Source organism: Lepisosteus platostomus, chromosome 1, assembly GCF_059453375.1.
Source record: "Lepisosteus platostomus isolate fLepPlt1 chromosome 1, fLepPlt1.hap1, whole genome shotgun sequence".
NCBI classification, from domain to species: Eukaryota; Metazoa; Chordata; class Actinopteri; order Semionotiformes; family Lepisosteidae; genus Lepisosteus; species Lepisosteus platostomus.
In genome coordinates this window covers 61,006,608-61,029,352 of record NC_142611.1, presented here as the reverse complement: position 1 = coordinate 61,029,352, position 22,745 = coordinate 61,006,608, and the positions used below count along the sequence as shown (strand labels likewise).

At 32.7% G+C, this 22,745-nt stretch overlaps 1 protein-coding gene across 4 annotated transcripts in view; it reads left to right on the top strand.

The window, feature by feature from the left end:
- fstl5 (follistatin-like 5) overlaps window positions 1-22,745 on the top strand; it is a 281,857-nt gene that overhangs the window by 203,239 nt on the left and 55,873 nt on the right. For 2 of the 4 annotated variants that reach the window (XM_088633293.1, XM_088633292.1), the window contains exons 7-9: window positions 5,691-5,857; window positions 10,812-10,844; window positions 19,432-19,552. In XM_088633293.1, the coding sequence (XP_088489419.1) occupies window positions 5,691-5,857; window positions 10,812-10,844; window positions 19,432-19,552 (321 nt within the window). The remainder of the gene's footprint in view (window positions 1-5,690; window positions 5,858-10,811; window positions 10,845-19,431; window positions 19,553-22,745) is intronic. The other 2 variants (XM_088633295.1, XM_088633294.1) reach the window with 1 other exon arrangement.

The window sequence follows — 22,745 nt, the reverse complement described above, 5'->3', positions numbered from 1 at the left end:
CTCACTCATCACAGCAGCTTAGGGACATAAATCTGGTTTCCCAACAGGACACCCTTTACAGGACAGTCTGTTCTCTTAATTAATACTCAATTTTGAGAACAATTTCTCTCTAAAACAACGAATGCCAGCTAGTTGGGTGCTAAAAAGAAAATCTTAGAATGCCAGAAACACTGTCTTTTTGTCCTTAAATTTAGTCCAGTCTCTTCAGTGGTCAGAAATACTTGCACTGTTTCAGCCCCTAAAAAGTAGGCTGAAATGTTGATGCTTTGGATCTACATGCAGTTGGGATCCCCACATACACGGGTGAAAACCCTTTTATCTCAGAAGGATGTGAGTACATGAAGAGAACAGGAAGACAGACAGGTTTGACCATTGACCCACAGGACCAACCAATCATTTATTAGGTCATCTCCTGTCCAGGTCTGCTCTGGCAACAGATCTGCTGTTGGTGGGTGGTGAAAAAACACTCTAAGGCTCCAGTATACAATGGATTGCAGTTTTCTGAGTTATTAAATGTTGCAGGCAGTCTTTGAAAAATATTGTTTCCAGATAGAAATTTTCAAAATTTTAAAGAAAGAAAACGTTCCCTTCCAAGATGAGAGCTCAAGAGAAAATCAAGTATGAAGCAAACACCTGAAGTGTTATGGATTCGGTTGAGGGACCGAAACCAGTGAGTGAACCCACTTGCGGGAGCTGACAAAGCCTAGCCGTGATCCAAAGAAAGCCGTAGTCGAAGGAGTGAGCCGAGAGTCCAGGGGAAGCCAGAGATCCAAAGGGAACGAGTTACCGAAGCCGAAGCGTGATCCGAAATCGTAGTCAGTAGAGCAATCCGATAGTCCAGGGGTAGCCAGTGATCCAAAACAGAGAGTAAGTAACGAAGCCAAGCCGTGATCCGAAAAGCCGTAATCAAAAGGGAAAAAACCGTAAACCGAAAGCCAAGACGAACACAGGGTAGAAGTAGGAGTAGCGCAACCAGGAAGCTCGAAAGGAAAACCAATACTGAGCAAAGAGGTAGGGAAAGACAGGTGTTTAAGTAGGATGAGACGGGGGTGTGGTGGTGAATGGGAAAACTGATAGGTGAACTGATAGATTGGGGTTACGCCTACTTCTGCCTCTTCCGTTGCCGGGAGGCAGGGATCGTAACATGAAGTAGTGAAGATGTACTGTAGATCAGGGATCTCCAACCCTGGAAATGGAAATCAGTAGACATGGATCAATTTGTTAACAGGGGATTTGTTATTAACTATCTTATTTTAAAATCATTTGGAAAGCACAATACTCTTCAAACATAAAGGACCAGAGTTCCCTTAATTGAACAAATTACTTGCCCAGTTGAACGATAACTTCCAAGAGTTTCTAATCTATGTTGAGGTGTAGAGTGCCTAATAACTAACTAGGGCTGTCCAGGATCAGGGTTGGAGTCCTCGATGCCCTCAATGAACACTAATTACAAGCTTTATTTTACAAAACAGTGCATTTCAATGTATGTTTCAGGTTTCCATTGACACTCTAATGCTGGGTTAACACTACTGTTCAGATACAGACTTTCATTAAGCTCAGTATTTCATGCCTCCAGGAGTAGAACAAATTGAGTTAAAATTTCCTTTTTACTCTAAAGTGAAGATCAATGTTCATTACTCAGAATAAAAATTAAAAGCACATAAGTCTCATAAATTAATTAAAGAAGGACAGTTGTTGTAAAAATGATGTTTAATGTTTCTAAGTTAAAATGTGATATTACATTTTTTGTTTGTTCTTTTCTAAATCAAAATTAATTGAATTACGCAATCCAAAAAATAGATATTAATAGTTGCATTTTAGTATTGCATATAAACAAGTAATATTTAAGAAATACAAATGAATTTTTTTGCATATTAGATTTTTTGGATTTCCACTCATAGGGTCAATATTGAAGTATTTGTATTGTTTTGCTGTAGCAAAAACTTAGCCATGTATGCATTACATTAGTGTGAATTCTTTTTTCTGTATTATAAATATCTATTGCCAAGGTGAATTCACATATTGTAGTAAATTCTAATCTGAACATATCCATTTGTTGGAAATTGTCGGGTGAAGATTTTCATTTCATTTGTTGAGTGAAGATTTTCATTTATTTATGTACCCCAGATGCACAGGGGTACCTTTTATTAATTAAAAAATAATCTATATGTTTTAGGACACTTAAATATGATATTTATTTACTCATTCTGCGATTTCTACAAACATGATGGCCTAGTCCAATTATTAATGCCTTTTAGAACAACATACAGTAATCTTTGTACTCAAACCTTAATATCAAAGAGTCCACTTGCAATCACAGTTAGACTTTGCAAGAGGTTAAAGTACAATTTAAAAGTTGAAGTTATGTAAGGTATACAAATGAATTTTCACACAGATGAATTGGGAGGTTTCATTTTGTTGTTTTCATTCATTTCAAGCTTCAAGATAAATCACAAGTGACATGGATTATTGTGAAGGAAATAAACTCTGACACTACTTTCCCACTTCTGACACAGCACCACTGTTTCTGCCATGTGTACAGACACCCTAAAATTAATCATTTGTAATCATAACAAGACACCTGGGAACCATGTTTTATACAAATATAATTACGTGAGTAGTATTCTAATAATAGTCAATTAATTCTGCTGCTTATTATCCATTTACAATGTTTTAATATGAAATTCAGAAAAAACCTAGGAAATATTTATCCATTAATAACAAATACAGGAAACCATACAAATGTATATGAATTCACTTTGCTCTGGTACTGTAGATGGACATTACAAGTATACATTTTGAACATTAAAAGATCAGAGTATAATATCAGCTTCACCTCTAGGTTTAAAAACATTCTGGTGATATTCGTCCTGGGGAGTCATGCCAAACCCTTAAAGCTTCTTAAAGCTTCTTTTGAAGTGGCATGATTGGAAATATCAGCTAAGGACATTCCTGCAGTTCTAGTGACTGGTAGTGATACAGTATGTGTAATGTGAGCCAAGGTGCCAAACTATTATCATACCGTATCAAGCATTGCCACTGGCCATTTCTAAATTAATCTGAACTGAGCCAAAAGATGTTTTTTTTTCTCAGAGACAGTTGACCTGGGAAGTTATGTCACTATATTTAAAGTTAAATATGATTCATACAAGAGTACCATACAGATAACGTACTTTGTATCTATTGTATCTTTTGATCTTTGTTAACATACTGTACTGTCTAATCTGTACAGTAAATTACTTTTGTATTTTACTAAAAATGTACAAATTATGTCTATTATACCATCAACATATTTCAGGGTTGTACAGTAACTGTGAAGTACTACCAATCTAAAATACATAAACCTATGGGTTGTTCATTCAATATGTCACCTGGATCTGACAGAGGATATGAGTGTATTTCAGCATACACCCAGATATTTAGTAAAAATTCAATAAAATCATGTCAGGGATGTAAATTGAAAAATAAAAAAACAAAACAGCACTAAGCTCTTAATCAATTCTCTAGTATTCACAGTAGAAGAAATACCTGTTAGGCAATGTCTTTATTGGAACAAGTAATAGGTTTATTCCATGCTGAAAAAAAGAAGAGAGAAAACACAACTTTTCGGCCTTGGAGCTCCACGGCCAAAACGTTGTGTTTTCTCTCTTCCTTTTTTCTTTATCAGACATATGTGAGATATTTAAAGAGTACTGTAAGTCATATCACAGTTGAACCAACAAAGCAAATACATACGGTACAACACAGAGCACAAATTTCACAGGTGGTCATGTTGTCCTGCATTATATATTCAGTTTAAAAATTGAATACGGAATCTATTGAATGATAGATCAGTGTGATTGATAAAACTGACAGTACTGGTGAATTCAGAACTAATAAACTATTGAATTCTCCATTACATGAAGAAGGGGGAGGGATAATTGTTTAAGGGTCATATAAACATTTCTAGTGGTACATTAATTTTTCATACTGATCTGGCATTTTTTCATCATGATTTTGGATGCAAAATCAAGTAGTGATTTTATCACTATAAACTGTATGGCAAGCTTGTTTATCTTGGTTTCACTTTTCAATGTTGTAAATGCAATTCAAAACACAGAGACCTTGTATCTCAGATTTACTTCTAGATAAAATCCGGTATCACTACTTCATTTTCTGCACTTTCCAAGTGCCTGTCTGATATTAAGATACAGTATGTGTGCAACAGGAATTTGATCAGCTGAACTGTAACAAAATGCCTCACAAAGTTGGTGACTTCAGTGTTGATGTTGACTGTGCTCAAGTTGTAAACAAAGGTTTTAGTTTTCATTGCATTTTTTTATTCATGTAAATTAATGTGAATGAATTATACAGTTCATGTGTAATATCACTTTTTTCCATTTGTGTAACATTTCTTCTGATATTAAAATATTGATAAATTCCTTGGTTGCATCAAGACTATCCTACTAGCATGTACTGTAGTTCCATTATCTACTGTATAAAAAATTGTTCCATAACATTCCATAACAGTTCCATAAGCACTGAATCTTTATGACTATTAGCAAGTCACTTGGCCTAACTCAGTGTTCCAATAAATTTAAGCTGCACAATTATGTAGAAGTAATGTTTTACTGAAAATGAGGAATATGTTCTCAGTTAGGCTATGGCATACAAATACATTTCAGCAAGCTAGAAAGGGCCAGGTGCTTGATGTTTGGATTCATCTCGATGTATAAGATGACTAAAAACTATAAACATTCTATACAGGTCCCTGTGTAAAATAATATAACGTTAGTACAGTTTTTTTGGAAAGGTTGAGCCAGTAACCATATTGACTGTAACAAATAGACCATGGAAAAGGTATGAAGCAGGAATGAGGAACTGGAATTACAGAGAAAACAGATTGGAATGAAGACTTTATTCCTAATTTGGGAGTTGTCTTCCAGCTAAAAGTATAGAATTTAACTAGCTCAGAATGCAATTTACCAAATTTATTATCATTTAATAATAACACCCATTGAATATTAGATGAATATTAGATTTTTAATTAACATTTTAATGGTGGTGCATGTATTTTAATTTAAATTATACCTTATGAATGTTACTGCACAAACTATTTGCAGCAATGGTAAAATACATGTAAGAAATAAACTGTTCTCTGATAACTTAGAAAGCACAGTAGCCATGAGGATTTTGTTTTGGCAGTCATTGTAGGACTATATTCATTGTTATGTCTCTCCTAAACCTTTGAATTATGTAAGTCAGAAGATCATTATACACATATGTTTATATCAAGGTTAATCTTGTAATTGTGTGAGATTCGCTTTTGAGTTCTTTGATGTAGTCTTTCAGTAGGAAGTTGGTTCTTACAAAATTAGTAACCCTTATAAAACATTAGTAGAAAAAAATACACAACAAGGAATTACAGAAATGATACTAAGAATAAGGTCTATAAAATAAATAATTATAAGGTTAGGGTGCAATTGTCAAATTTTTAAAAATGTCATATTTATGTTTTTGAATCTCCTTTTTTATAACTATCTTAGTATTTGTGTTATTCTAAATATAGTTATCCCACTGAATGTAAAAATCAGCTAATGTCTTTTTACTTTTTCATGTTTTTAATTATATTACCAGGTCTTGTATTGAATAAAAATGACTAAATTCACCATACAGCACAAAACAATTAAACTATTTCTAATTGTTTACAGAGGTCCTCCAGCTGAGTATACCTGAAGACCAGAAAGTGAGCATCACTACAGCAACCGTAGGTCAAAGTGCAGTCCTGGCATGTGCCATTCAGGGAACACAAAGACCACCCATTGTTTGGAAACGTAACAATGTAGAGCTCAACAATCTGGATTTGGAAGACATCAATGTAAGTATCTAGACAAACCTTTAAAAAATTATAATTAATTCTGCTGCAGAAAATTGCAGAAAGGGGAAAGAATGGGATTTTGGGTTCAGATTTAAATAAGTCATTAATTGGATGTGATTTATGTTTTCAGGTTTATGGCCATATAACCAGTGGTGCTAGAATATAAGCAGAAATATTCAATTGTTTATATTAATTGAAATTACTTTAAAATGCATTTTTTATTAGCACTACCATCTTGAGAGAGCATCTGTACACCTCTCAATGCTCATTGTCCCTTCCCCTTGTTTTATTATATTCAGTAGGGGATTTCTAACTCAGTTTAAAGCCAGTCAAATCACTGCATTCTCTCTGTTTATCACAATTTCACAATTACTTTGTTGGGGATTGTCTGTAACTGCATAATATGAAAAGAATTAACCAGCCCTACTAACTAGCTGCCACCTCATGGCTATGTCCTTGCCTTTAAATTCTGTGAAGGTGAAATTAACCTGCGCAGGCTACTGTGCCTGATACATCAACCTGTTCACATTCCCTGTGAAGAGTAATTTAAGAAAGGTTAATTCTGCATTACTTCAGCTGCAAATTATTTAAATGATGCTGTAATATTTTACATGCTGAGACTTTTTTTTACCTAAAGTCTAATTCCAGTATTCATTTTGGGGAGAGGTCTCATTTCTTGTACTATAATAAAATAATTATTTTATTAATCATTAAACTAAGCTGACACTGGGGAGTATGGGGTAGTCTTAATTTCTTTCCTTTATTTTAAAATTGAGCTGACAAGTCTACTTTATTATCAAATGGATTGTGTACATACCTAACCATTTAGTTAAAGACATCCAGCAAAACTCAGCATCCAGTCTTTGTGTTATTTTTATTGTTTTTTTTTCATTGACGTCTACGTTTCTACCTATAAAGTGTGTTTAGTTACTCGGCCAGACAGAAGCACACTATACTCATGACCTTAGTGTATTTAAACTAATAACTACCCCATAGGTAGATACTCACATGAGATTTCTGAGACAAAATGCATCAGATAAGTTTGCAGGTGACGAAAGGTAGCATACAGCCATTAATATTTAAAGCAGGTTACTTTAGTGAGAATACAGCCTGGCACAAGTTAAAAATTATAAAAGATTTTGTTCTGAACAATACATTATTACTGTATTTATAAAAGGCCATTAATGTTCTGCGTGCATTTAGTGTGCTAAAGAAATCTGAATATGATGGATGATGATGCTATATTTATAATATATACATGCACTGTGTGTATTCAAAATAAAGTACTGTATATGCAGAGAGTGGAGATGTAAACTCTGGCACTTTCTTCTTATATTATTGCAATTTGTTCTTAAATAATGGTTGGATACAAGTGAAATATAAGTAAGAAAAACATTTCTAATTAATAATAATAGCAATACAGATAAAGATAGACTAGTCATAAGTCACATATTTTAGATATGAATGAGAGATTTATTGAATCAATGATATATATCTATACATATGTATGTTGTCCCTGCTCATAATTTACTTCATGGCAGCAGTCTTTGTATTTACCGTGTTGAAGGTATTTTAAGGTTCCATCTCCTATTTAAATCAGAGTGTATTAAAAACTTTATTTTTTATACAGTATGTGTCATTTCAGTTGTTTATCTTTCTTTAATCTGACGTCCAAAGGTTGGCACATAACTGTTACATTTAATATTTTTGTCCTTGTGCAACTTACTTTGAAGAATTATATTTGCTGACTTAAATGGAAATCCACATAGAGTACTCAGTAGTGTAGCAACTGTTGACTGAGTGTGAATGTAAGAATTGTTAGGTGTATACTTAGAATTACTTCACCTAGTTGTGTAAGTTAAGTTATCAAAAATTTTATATTTCAGGTGGGAAGCTGTGTCAGCATGTGTAGGCTGCAAAGGAACAAGTAATAGGTTTATTCGATGCTGAAAAAAAGAAGAAAGAAAACACAATGTTTCGGCCTTGGAGCCTTCTTCAGGTGTGAGGAAGATCTTCACACCTGAAGAAGGCTCCACGGCCGAAACGTTGTGTTTTCTTTCTTCTTTTTTTTCAGCATGGAATAAACCTATTACTTGTTCCAAAACTTTATATTCACAAGTGTTCTACAGTAGGTCTCTCAAATGCTGCTTTTCACTTCTTCTTTTCTTCAAAGATTGCTTAGAAAGATTTGTCTTCCATGATATTGCTGTTTGTATAATCCATTCTCAGCAGGTGTTCTTCAACACCTGGTGGGTTGTACAGTACAGTATATCAAAAATGCTTTCTCCTTTCTTTGGATAAAATATACCAAGAATTGTGATTGCTCTAATGTGATGGCATTGCCTTTTTTAAGGAGATTAAATTAACTTTCCAGGCATGCTGTGAATATTTGGGTTATGTCTTGTTAATACTGTGATTGAATCTTACACTTCATAATACTACCTTTCTTTTATTACTATAGCAAAAAATAGCTTTTTATTGCAAAGGATCCCAATGTGTTATATAGAAGGAGACCATTTCATCCTCTTTTGAAGTGCAACATCCACCTGGATGTTTGACTACTCAGCAGATCAAGCGAAAAAATGAGAAACTGCTTTATCAGTTGAATTAAGGGAGAAACTTAAGGTAGACCATATTGTGCATAACCAACATGGAATTTAGTCAGGAGATCAGATTTAAAATTTCACAGTTACAAATGACTAATTTGGATTTCCTTATTATCCCACTGCCATTATTTTATTATTAATGAGGTAATTTACATTTCAAAAGAATGTTGTGTCCAGGATAACCATGTTATCTCCTAGGAGAGAACAGAATAACCAAGTGTGAAACTTACTGTACAGAGCATGTTTTCAGTTTTGGTAGCAAATATGGCCTCCATATGAAAGTCATTCTATAAAACAGTCATCATATAAATTAATTTATACTGTACATGTATTAAGTAATGATTTACTCTGTGATTTGTGCATATACTAGTATGTAGCATATTTACTTTAAAATAAACATTTTACTTGTAAAATCAATAGAATGTGGTATATTGGGATATAAATTTCATATCTTACTACAGTATTATTTCAGTTTCGTAGTACAATATCTTACTTATCAGTACTGTATATCTTACTACAGTAATTGACACATCAGCCATAGTTATTAAATATTTGCATCACACTTTTTTGTGGAAGAATAACATGTTACTAATATTGTAGAAACAAAACACAATATTTAACTATTTTTGGTGAATCTTTAACAACCGTTCTGTACAATTTATATGTAAGTTGTAAATGTTATACTGTATCCCATTTCCTCATTAGAAATAAAACATGTTATATTATTTAACACAACTTAGCACTGTGTTAAGAGTTTTATAAACATGGCGAACACGGGAGTCCAGAATTGAACCCGCTCTGCAACTCTGCTGAGATAATTCAGGTGGGTAGCTGCGTCAGCATGCGTAGGCTGCAAAGGAACAAGTAATAGGTTTATTCCATGCTGAAAGGAACAGAAAGAAAACACAACGTTTCGGCCGTGGAGCTTTCTTCGGGTGACACGTTGTGTTTTCTTTCTTTTCTTTTCAGCATGGAATAAACCTAATATTTGTAGCTCTCCTGAGAGAGAGCAATGCTGTCCACCACTCCACTATGCTACCCTATTTAATTACATTGTAATAAATATAAAAAATAACAGTTTTATTACATTGTCATGAATATAAGAACATTTTATGCACGGATACATTTCTGGTAAAACCCAAGAATAATGTAGTATTCTGTTTTATACAAAAGTAATTAAATCTATATGTTATTAAATATGTATACAGCCTAATGTTTTTATGACATTTATTTAAATGTTTACTTACTGTAGAATTATTATAATATGATTGTGTTTCCCACTGGGATTTGGTGATATTAAAAGATCTGTAAGAGAATGTTTCCACATTGCGCATTCTTATTTTTTTCAATTTTTCTTTAAAATAAATCAGAACACACACTAAATATTGGGCACTTAGCATTAAATTGTTAGAGGAAAAATTATTCTTCAACAGAAATGTAGTTTCTTTGTGCCATACAGAGCTTAAAATCATATTCTTATTTCAAAACATATCTGAATATATGCCCCATTAAGAATTTCATTGGTTAACACATATCAGTTGTGAACAATTTAGTTTACACATAGAAATATCTATCTTTATTTTTTAAATGCATCATTCTCCCATATTATTTTATCCAGATTACATATGTAGACATATTTCATGTCTTGAAAACAGACCACTGCGAGTCTCCAATCCCTCTCTTTTAGACAGTAAATTGTACCTTTTCTAATTTTGCCTGCATTGTAAGTCTGAAAGTATTACGTCAGAATTTAATATCTGACTCGAGATTAGAGAAGGGATTTAGCATATAATATTCCTGACAAAAATGTCAAAATGTGTATTTAAAAACCTAGGGAAAAATTGTATGTGTTTATTCCCAGTGGAGTACTTGTTTGTCTAGATATACTTTATTGCTTTCTTGTTAAAGCATTGCTTATTGTGTTATTAATATTGGAAATATTAGATGAAGCACTAATTTACCAGTCTATGGAGATTAAGATTGATTTTGCTTTATTTGATTTACATTCTCACAAGATACAGTATTTTGCTGGAGTATAGTTCAAATAAACGTGGTACTGTATTTTTTGGATGCTTCATCGAATCTTGGCATATGTTATTTTCCTGTAGTCTGTAGTAGTCTATTGTGTAAAACACATCAACTGGCAGAGTAGTTAGAGTGTGCAGTTTTACCAGAGCATTTAAAAGTCTGTGTCATTGTTTTTACTTAATTTATCTGTGTTTCCTGCCCGCACACTACCATCCTAATCTTAAATCTTCCTTACTGACAATTAAAATTTTCTTACCCTTACATTATCCTAATTTCTGTTTAGTATATTATACCATTCCAACTACAGTGTTTTCCAACAGATACCACTGCTGATTTCACAAATTGCTCCAGAGGTAGGTCCGTAGGTTGATTTCTATTAACACCATGTACATTTTAGTCCATAAAGCTAATGAAGTAGCCTAGTTAATCTTTCCTTCAGGGCTTTTTACTACAAAGGTACATCAGACAGTCATTGTGGTAGCTATGCATGCTTTTTGAAAGCCGAGTTGAATTTGAATTTCCCAACAAATATTCCACAGCCTCCTTTCATTTTTGTTTGGTTTTCCACCTCCGTCTCCAGCTCACAGCAGGTCTTATATACTGTAGGAGGAAGGTGGCCTCAAGTCCTACTTGTTCTGCCTGCTGAGTTTCATTTTATTTTCATTCATCTTACATTTAAGGGGTGACACAGTGTGCTCCAGTGCACAAGGCCATGGGCAAAAACATACTATCAAATTCATTTGCAATGATGGGTCTCCTTTCTGACTTTTCTTAAGTTTCCTAGTAAGTTGAGTATTTGTATACATTTACACCTTTGCACAGCCAGGGAGTTTTCAAGTAATCATGAAACAATAAATACTTTTAAAATTAAAGGTTCTAAAACATTTAATTCACTCACTAATCTGAATATCTTACCATTGAAAAATATAATTTCCAAGAGCTACCTGATCAATAGTCACTGAATTAATACACTCTAAATTGATACATACAGTATGCTTTACCTAATTACTAAAAAAAAAACCTGAAATAATTCATTAGCTTTATGGCTTTACACAGTTTGTTTGTTTTACAGCATGTTTCACAAGCTGATTCTGCATTTTTTCATTGAAATGAAGCTGTAGTTTATTGGAATATGCAAAACTTAGATTTAAACTCCTCTGTACTCACTTTTTTGCACAGCAAAGAAAAAAATGTTTTTCTTTTAGCTTTCCGTTCTGTTCATTTGGTCATCTCACTACCTTAAGTTTGACATTAGTACTGCATAGGCATTTATACTTGTTTCTCAGTAGTAAGCTGTCAGAGTGATGTTTTCAGCTCAGACATTTCCAGCTCATCTATGGAATGTAGCAGTGATTTTCAGTCTGCTTTTCTTTGTAGTAATTTATGCTATAATAGTGTGCACTTGTCCACTTACTTCATCCAAAATCCTATAAGGCCTAATTACATTTGGTGAAAAGAATACAATAAATACATACACATACTTTATGTAAAATACTCAATTATAATGTGTGCATAGCATGCATATCTATTAATTTTCTAATTTGATTTAACAGACATTACAGTATTGCTTAAATAGTGAATAAATTCAATCTGTAATTGCAATCACACACATACTGCACAGTGTACAGTATGTACTGTATGTGCGTAAGTGTGAGTATATATTGTATATTGTCTTGATATGGCATCTAAAATAGTTATGCATTATGTATTATTGTCTCCTAAACATCCATTTTATTTTTCCTAAATTTGTACTAATTCTTCTCTGTAATTCAAAATTCACAATCCATTTTATTCACCGCCAATTTCTATGTGATGCAATGATGCTTTCTTTATTTGTAGCTAAAGTCTTTTTCTTTATAAAAATCAAGCAAAGTTTTCACTGCAGTGAAGACTAATGGCTCCATTCCAGTAGGATTGATGCAGAATTTGATACAGACAGCCTACGTTGATAGCCACCTATTTGTATTACATACCTCATGTACTGTAATAGTCATATTTCACATTCAGCTCGACTGCTTTTCTGTTTTATTTTATTTCGAACTTATTATAATGGACATCTTTCTTTTTTAAAGTCATGAATAAATTAATGTCTACCATTAATTCGAGTAGATGAATCCATATTGTACTTTCTTTAAATTACATTTATTGTTGTTGTGGGCTGTTATCTCAGGTACTGTATCTCCCAAAAGCAGGAATTTTAAGACAAAAGAAAACAAAGAAAAAGAGGCAGACAGAAAAAATGCACTACTCCCTTGATCACAATGTCCTTGTTAAATATAATGGCACCTCTGGATATATGCTCCTTGTTAGATTTAATTTGATTAATCCATATTTATTAAATTATTTAAACATGCATCATTTAACAATACAGTTGACAGCAAATTCAGAAGCAGTAATTAATTATGCTCATAATATGGCTTGATTGTAAGATTGTAAAGATGTGCAATGTCAAATTGCACAACCATACAAACTTCATTCAATACTAGTATAAAAAATGAAGTAACAATTTAATTTCCATTAAACATTATAGTTACAAGGTATTATATACATTTCCTTCAAACAATGTTGAAAAAGCTATTGCAACTCGGTGCAACAAATTGCCACGCCAACTCAGGTTTTTAAATGTTCTTTTTTCCCAGTTCCTCATTAACTTGGAGTACTTGAAGTTTTTACTCCATTAAAACAGTACAAAATAAAATATATTTATCACAATCATCAGAATTAATTTACAAAACTGACATTGTTCCATGCTTCTTTGGACCATGTTCTTTCAATATAACATTTTTGACTTCACCCTCCAACAATAATATGACCCTATAAGCATGCTTGGTGTGCCTTTTATATATATATAAAAAAACACTTTAAATTTCTATCTCTGAACTGAAAAAAAAAAACAAGAAACAGTTCTTTAAAATGGGTTTTATGGAAAGGTGCTGTCTGTGTGTTTAAAAAACTGCATGTCCTTGCTTTTTTCTAACTTATAAGTGAAATTAATATATTTTACTTAAAAAGAATAAATCTTAATGTCATGCTCCATCTCAGTTTTAGGTGTGCAACTTAATTTTAAATGTCTGCATTGATGCAATATTGATTTTTCTTAGCATTTTAGTATTAGTATTTGTATAGAAATACAGTACATCACTATTAACCACCCATAAAATGTTGAAGTCTTAAAATATCATTGGAAGTGGTGAGGAATATATATTTCTGTCCAGTAATTATGGCTTTGTTTTCATGTTATTGATATGCTCTTAATATTTAGAGTGTCTGTTCATATTTCCCCTGTATGTACAGTATAAAATATGTGTGTTGAAAGATCTATACACTATATGCTATAATTAAAAAAAACAATAAAGGCTAATGGATCAATATTCGTTTATTGCCTCTCAGTAAAGTATTTTTTAGCTTATTTTTTAATAAAAGTGGTATTAATAATCAGCCAAAAATAGACACAGAGATAAACCTTTCTTGCCCTCTCCACTCCTCCCCACTGCTCCTCTTAACAGGAGTTATATGATCATCAATGATGTATAGAAGAATATAAACTCAGCCATGAATCTAAACATAATACATGTAAATAGAATGGAATGCCAAAAGTTCCTCCAAGCTTGAAATGATTGACAAAGGGATTCCAGATTAAATACAACTCTTTCCTTTTGTCCTTGTGTTCAAATATATATATATATATTTATAATCCACTGTTAGAGAAAGTCATTGTAAAGAAATTACTCTAATTTTTCCAATTGAGAAGGATTACCTTATTAGCTACTGCCAAGGAAAGAAGTAAGAAAGAGGAACCATGTTTGAAGATATTGAGCACAGAAATGTCCCCAATAAGGTAGATTACAGGATCTGATTTAATACTCTGTACCATTATACTATAGATAAGATTGATAATTTTGTTGTTTTTGTTGAATACAGTTTTTGTTGAATACATTGTTGATATGTTTCAGATCTATATATTAGTATAGTTACAACATACTGTACCAGATGCTAAACTTTGTAATTGATTAACTGAGTTTTTATATTGGGGAAAAAAAATTAAGTTGTTCAAACAGATTTCATGCCAATTATCATCAGATTTACTTAATACAAGGTCAATATTCCTCTTATCTCATGGAAGATAAATATAGCGTATAGTTTAAAGATACAGTAATTTTACTTTTCCCCACCAATTTTTCAATGATATTACTGTATAAGTGGGGTCAGTTCAAGGGAAGTTTTAATTTTACATTTGATCAAATGTTGAAGGTGGTTGTACTGAAATATCTGAGTATCTAAAAGAAAATGTGCCAGAATCATTTGATGAAAGGGGAGGAAATTACCTGCCTAAGCTTAACAATTCTCTTTGACATCCATGCTGCAAAATGAATAGGTATATTCCTAATAGTAAAAGCTTAGGTTATGCCAAATTGTTGACACTAAGGAAGAATATACTTAAATATATGGTGGAGTTTTTGCCAGATCTCTAATGTTACAGAAACTTATGGATTACTGAGGAAACTAAGTTTAGTAATACACCTATTAATACTACTAAAAGTAAATCTATTAAAGGTTTTTTAATAATTTACTACTAATAACAGGGAGGTAGTTTTAGCACAGTGGAGTACTGGCAAATTGTTCAGCTACTAACCAGTAAGGTTGTGCCTGTTCTTGATTTAGCCAATTAAGTAAAAATCTCAGTTTATATGAAACGAATTAAGAGAAAAAATCTAAAGCAGATAATCCCCTACGTTGTTTAGTTTTCTGAAGAGTAGTGAAGTTTATATGAGGTGTTTTACGTTTTCTAAGAAAATGTTAATGGGGCACTATCCAACTTGGAAAAATACAGAGGACTGGGGAAGTTCAGAAGCATTGAAAAATTAATTCAATTTTAATTTCAAAATTCAAAGAATATTCATACTTACTCTAGCAATACGACCTACTGTATAAGAAAAATAGGAAGTCTTTTAACTGCCTAAGTTGTATTACTGAATTTAGTAATGGGTCCGTATTGAGGATAGATAAGTACCTGTATGTAACTATTCAAAATTAGGAGAATTGAAAATGCCCAAATAACCGAGACCTGTTGTATCCCATCTAAATAGAAAATATTTGGTCAAAGTACCCCAATTAAAACTTCAGTATCAGCCAAATATATATTAGAACCTGATATAGAACTAACTTTATTAATAAGATTAAGTATTAATTAAGAATGTTCAACTGGGATGTTATAGATAAAGTAATATACTGTATCATCAGCATATATTGTAAACTAATTTTGTGTTATATAGAACGTTTCTGAATACCTGGAATAGCTTCATTATGTTAGATTAGAGACAAAAGCTCAATGAAGATTACAAAAAGAAGTGGCAATAATGGGCAGCCTTACCTGGCACCACGATATAACAATTATTTTTGGAAATATGACTATTTATGAGAACCAATGTTTTAAGTGCAGTATAAAAATTTAAGCGAACTAATAAATGTTTGTCGAAAACCCACAACACATGGGTTTGAAACAGAAAAGTATCTGAAACAAAATGGAACAACTGACTCTATTCCCCATTTAAGGAGACCACAACAGCAGAGGTAGCAAATTGTTTTGAATGGTACATTACAAGCCAGTCTGGTCTGGGTAGATAATATCATTAATAACTGAGTTTAATCGATTTGCTTAAACTTTAGAAATACTTCTAAAGTCTGAGATTAATAAACTAAGGCGGTCATTACCACACAAAGAGGAATCACTTTATTATCCCTTTTATGAACAGTGTAGTGTTCATATGATCGGTTAAACTATTGGAATTTGATATTTCATTAACTGTCCTAATGAATACATTTCAGTTGTTTTTTTTAAATAAAAATATTAATTGATTCATACTTAAATATTGAAGTGTTAATTATCCATCTAGATGACCTAAACCAGATATAATTAAATGAGACCTTAAAATTCATCATGATCTGAAATTATTATTGGATGTATAAGAACTTGTGATATACAGTACTGTATAGGAGACAGTTGAATTAATGAAGGATCTATTATTGATTTAGAGAGAACAAATTAACAGATTTATTGATCAAGGTAAATATTGCTACTCCTATACTTGAGTTATACATTGCAGAAAATAGATTTGAAACCCACTTAAACTGTGCAAAAGTCAGTCATGTGAAATGTCAAATGTGAAAAAAGACATACTGTACTTCTGCCTTCAATTTCTCCATCTGGTTAGATATTTATCCTTTTTTAATTGAGGAATTGATGCCATTGACATTTTGAGACACAACAGTCAATTTGTGGCATTAATTAATAAACTATACTTTTTGAGCAGCAATTCCATTGAATAGAATTGAGATTCTATTGAATTCTCATACAAACGTGCACAAAAAAGCAACCCACATCATTCATAGATCGATATATCCAATCATGTTACAATAAAGAAACAACAGATAGATTATTGAAAAGTAACAACAACAACAACAACAAGGACAATAACCTGCAGATGTAACACAACAAAACAAAAAAATATATAAATATATAGAGGCATAACCTATGCGACATGTTTATTAACAAAACATGTTATCATACATAGCAGAAGTCAGAGCAAACAGTTAATAGCCCTGCAGTAGCATAAAGCCTATATTATTTCTTTCACTCCGGAGGAGTTCAACCTCAGCTTGTAACTTGGATTCAGTACCCTTTATGTTATTCTTCTGCCACTTGAGATCCTCAGTCAGCTGGTGGGTATATTCAAGGATGTTTTTCAAATCTCTAATACCTCCTCTGAGAGAATCCAAAAGAGGGAGAGGTCCACTTCTTTAATTTTGCTTTAGTGGAGGGAGTAAATTTAAAACTCTGGGACATCTCTGAATCACTGAGTGGCATTGTTTGGTTCTCACAATAGCCGAGACCAGTTCCCACACTGCTTCCATGCGAGTCTCAGGCCACCATCTTCTCCCACAGGGACTTCTCACATAAATCTCAAATACAGCAAAGCCTATAATGTTAAATTGAAGTTATATCTCTAGATATTGCACTTTATCTCCTGATCTTGAACACGTAGTACATTTGACAGAAGAAGGAAGTTGCCTTAATTTCTTTGAGTCTGAGGAATCAGAATTCTCTGGATCTGAGATTAATGTCTTAAATTGTATGAAAACAAATAAACACACATCAACAATTCCATTATGTTCCAGACTACCAACATGATTTCTCTTCTTAAATGCGTTAAATTTACATAAGAAAATAAGAAAGGAAACCATTCAAGCAATCAAGCCCATTTGGTTTCTAAAAGCTAATTGATCTGAGAATCTAATCTAGCGTTTTCTCAATAGAAACCATGATATCAGCTGCAACAACTTGTTTTGCTAAATTTTATTTGATAATTGTGCATTAGGATACATTATTTAAAAAATGAACAATCCAAATTCTCTAGTTACAGTTAATTCTATGCTGAAAACTAGAAAGAAGAAACATAACATTTCAGATGTTAAGTCCTCTTCAGGTCTGAGGCTCATCCAATCTCAGGTTACATCTTTCTTTTTCACTTTACGTTTTATCCATAAACCTTGTTTTCTCATCCTAAGGTTATAAGCAAGAAATGTTACTAATTCCAAATGCCACTGTTACGACCCCAAGTGTCTAGGGGTAAAGGGGTGTAACACTTAGGATAATTCTTTTGGAAGCAGGTGGGTTTTGGGTGAGGGACTAGGAAGCGTGATAAGAAGGGTAAGGAACTAGAGTGGTGCCAAAGGAAAGAAAATAACAAACAAAATGGAGCTGGCTAGGACAGTTAGGGAAAGCTAATCTGACTACAAAAGAAAACCGAAACACACGGTCTTCGGCGTCTTCAACACCCTAGCTAACCTGCACTGACTACCCAAAACCATACAAGACAAATGGCACTCACCCGTACTAGTGTACTAATACAAAATCAACTAAGTGTGTAAAGTGTACCCAACAACCTAAACTAACCTTATATACAAAAGTTCAAACAAAAACACAAGTGAACCAGGAATACAAATAAGGGAAAACAAGAGTAATCAACAGGAGCAGGGTACAAAAGAACACAAAAGTTGAACATGTAACACTTTAGGGCAAGGTAATGGCAAAACAAGGATAAACACACAAACAAACGAAAGTACAAAGAAACTAACAAAAAAAAACAACAAATCTGATTGGCTGAGAGCTAATTGATGATGACATCATACAGAAAGTGTGGTGTAATGGTGGGCCAATGGGAAAGGGAGAACAATCAAGGGTCAGCAGTGTGGACATAACAGAAAAAACACACACAGAACACACACTGGGACGTAACAGCCACTTTATTATACCAATTAGAGAGAAAGACAGTCCAAACATCTTTTGTTAAATTTTGTTTTGCTGCATACTAACTTTCAGGAATATGTGTTTTTCTTTGGTCACCTTTACTGTATCTGCCATTTACTTAACTTCAGTGTGTAACTTTTTGCGTTACATTAATTTACAGACCATTACACTGTGTAACATTTATTTTATTATTATTTGAAAATTGATTGTTTATGTGTTATACTTCACATTATATATTTATATGTAACAGTTTTATTGTTATGAAATGGGATGGTTAAGTAAAAATAAAAGAATTATAAACAATAATAGCCAGGTAATATTTATTCTGTATACAATCTGGATGACTAAAATTAGCATTTAATGTATAAGCTAATTGTTTATTTCTGATTGCTTTTAAGAATCTAATTTAATTAAAGAAAAATAACCAATAAAGGTTCATGTTTTATTAAAATAATTTCATTGAAATCTACCCACAATATTAATAAATTCCCTTGTTCTAAATAAAATAAACTTTTGAAATGTTCTTGTTGCCATTCCTTTTTCATGTGGTTCAGCAAATGTCTTGATTAATTAACATGAATGTGATGATAATTAAAAAATTTCAAATACAAATATCACTTTTTCCCTGGTAGGATTTTGGAGATGACGGATCTTTGTACATAACCAAGGTTACCACAACTCACATGGGTAACTACAGCTGTCATGCAGATGGCTATGAGAAGCTTTACCAGACCCATATTCTCCAGGTGAATGGTAAGAGCACTGTAATAATTAACAACATTATTTTCAAGTTCTTTACACCTGGGGTATGTTGCTATAGTCGTTCCAATAACATTTCAGAAAATCAAGGTGATACACAAGCTAATTGGTGTGATGTTTGTATTTAAATTGTACCTGGCTTTCATGTAAACTGAACTCTACTGGCTAATCACTAATAAGTAAATGCTTACTCAATAGAGGGTAATTTTTATGGTATGCTTTAGTGAGCAACAAAGTTTATTTATGTCATGTGTTAGAATCTTACAATAATATTAAAAAGGAAATGGAACATTATCACAGGAAAATGTGCAGAATTCAGGAAATCAGATTTTCAGATCAGACATTCAAGGATCATAGCATGGATGGTAATATCAATGATTTTAATAAAACTAATACTGTTAGGCAGTATTTTATTTCAGTATTGAAGCAAATGCTTTAACTTTGAAGTCAGGTTAAACTAGTTTGATGACAAACACAGTCACACTAATTTTATAATATTTCAGACTAATCTTTTGTACCTAAACTGAAATATGAAATTGCTGAAGAGGTTGAATCTGGTTGCTTTTTTTAGTTTGAACTGGGACTTGGACTGGAACTGTGTTGATCCTAAATTCCTAAAGCATATTTGAATGTGTCATGATTGCCAGCTCAGAATGCAAAAACAATATGTGACTTTAAAAGGCATAGTATACAGTATATAGTGTATATATGTATGGGGGGGAATGTAGAGGGAATATTTGAAAGAAAACCGATTGAAGTTAGACAAAAAAACATATGGTAGCTTCACTACTGTGAAGTACAGTATACAGTTTGGCACAAAAAGTTGTGTTTTTATTTATGAAGGAAATATAAGAATGTATTTAAATTTTGGTATTCTTGCTATAACTATTTTTATTATCTAGCTTTTATTAGTTTTAAATTTCTAAAACAGTGAACCAAATATGAACCAACAGTACAACATACTCCTTTCCAATCCTCACCCTCCATCCTTGGTACTGTATGTGTGTGTCTTCCCTCCATGTTTCAAGCCAAAAGATACCTAAAAAGAATGAACAAGCTATAAAGCAATACAACAAAGAGCAGTGAAAATACCAACCTCTACTTTTCATACAAACATCATTAATACCTTGCCTCTGATAGTGATGAAAAATAATTGTCACCCTTGGCAATTACACATCTCCCTTCACATTCCTGAATTCCATCAAAATCTTAGAAACTATATGCAGACACCTTTCTATAGTGTAGGTTTGTTAGTAATTGTTGCATGTGGAATTGGATAAAAGAGCAGAGTTTTACCTTTTTGTTTTAAAATAAGACTTTTTTTATAAAAAATGTATGACATAATGCAAAGCATAATTTTGTGCAGTCAAAAGCTCTGATAAGTGTCTGATATGTGTTATTTAGTTATCAACTAATTTGTATTATATCATTTAAGATGAAACAGTATGTTCCTTGGTCCAAACACTTTCCAATAAAAAGATCAGAAACCTCTGAGTTACCGTATGATGCTGATTCAACAGGAAAGATAGACGGAGCCTAATTGTGGGATAATAGGATGTGTCATTATCTCAAATTGTGCTGGAAGACAGCAACTGTCATATGCTTGAAGTTATGTAACAGGACTCATTGGCACTGAGTGTGTTGCAGAAGGTGACATTACTGTCTTGTAACCTGGGAGACCTAGTTTTCTGGCATAGCAGGATTCACAACTCTCTAAAGTGTGGTGCTCAGTGGCTCTGAAGCAAGATGTATCAGTGAAGGCCCGTGATTGAATCCTGGCAGGGGCTAAGCCATATTCATCACACTTGGGTGCAACAATTTAGAAATAAATAATTACATTGATTAACAAGTTAATATTGTTAAAAAATAAAAAATAGTAATGGAGGATGCATTTTTGAGAAACTGCATGTTATTTTTCCCAAATGCAACAGAATTCAAGTAAAAATAAAATCAATCATGACACAATTCAAATGCAGTTTGAAAGCTCAGAGCCATAATAGGAGCAGTGCAAATTCAAACTAGACAAAAGGAGCACCTCCATTGTCACATAATTTGAAAAACAATTACAGAAAACCACGTGTCTTTGTTACTGAATACTAATATATTTTCACGTGTATTATAGGATTCAAAATCAGTATTTTATATACTAATTTTATCTGGATTTATAATATAAACATCTGTTTCAATCTGTTTTAAGAGATTTATTTTTAAAATGATGAGGTTGATCACGGCAGGATACATCCAGGACGTGATGCCAGTCTATCGCAGGGCACACACAGACACAAACACAGATGCACACACACCAGGACCAATTTTCTTAGAAGTCAGAGGATGAAACTGGAGCAACCAGTGAAAATATCATCATTATGCTGTTTTGATACACATAAACAGTTTCAATATTCAGTTTGTTTTCAATTAAATACACAAGGTCACAAATAAGTCACTTTCTCACTTTATTTCTTAATATTTCAGGCTTCCTAGCATAGGGCTGTCATCAGTGGACAGATTTGTTCTCAGTTCAATCATCTTTAATATACTGAGTCCATCATTAAATTAAACACTTTGTTCCATTGGAGCACTTAACACCTCTTGAGGAATTTAATGAAACTTTGCAGTTTTCTGACCTTCCATGACATTCAGTATTCCCATTAACAATGACCTCACAACTTATGCCATTTAAAATGTAATTAAAGATAAGATCTCCTTTTAATTGGTTGAAAACAAATTAATTGGCCTCAAGGAAACTTCCCCAGCAATTGATTACCATCGGAACATTTTCCCTATTTTGTTGCATGTCCCTTTTGTTCTAACAAACACTAAGGTATTCATAATCTTCTATCTGACTGTCACTGAATTAACTTTTGATGCCAGTCTAGTCATGATAGGTAAGAATCAATTTGCTGCTGTCCCTCAAACTAGTCTTCAGGTTGCATCATATGCAAAATTTATAAAGATCAGAAAAATACAGGAATTATTGAAAATTGGTGCAGAAACTAAAGTTTGCACATAACCATATACAGTATGGCGGTATTAAACCTTATATTCCATCATGGCTAAGAATTATAACTGTGGTGTGAATCTGATAAAGCTCTGACAGGATGATGGAGTGAACCAGATTGATACTGAAGAATTTATATTCATAATATTCATCTGGATTTTTTTTTTCTCATTCACCTACACCTACATT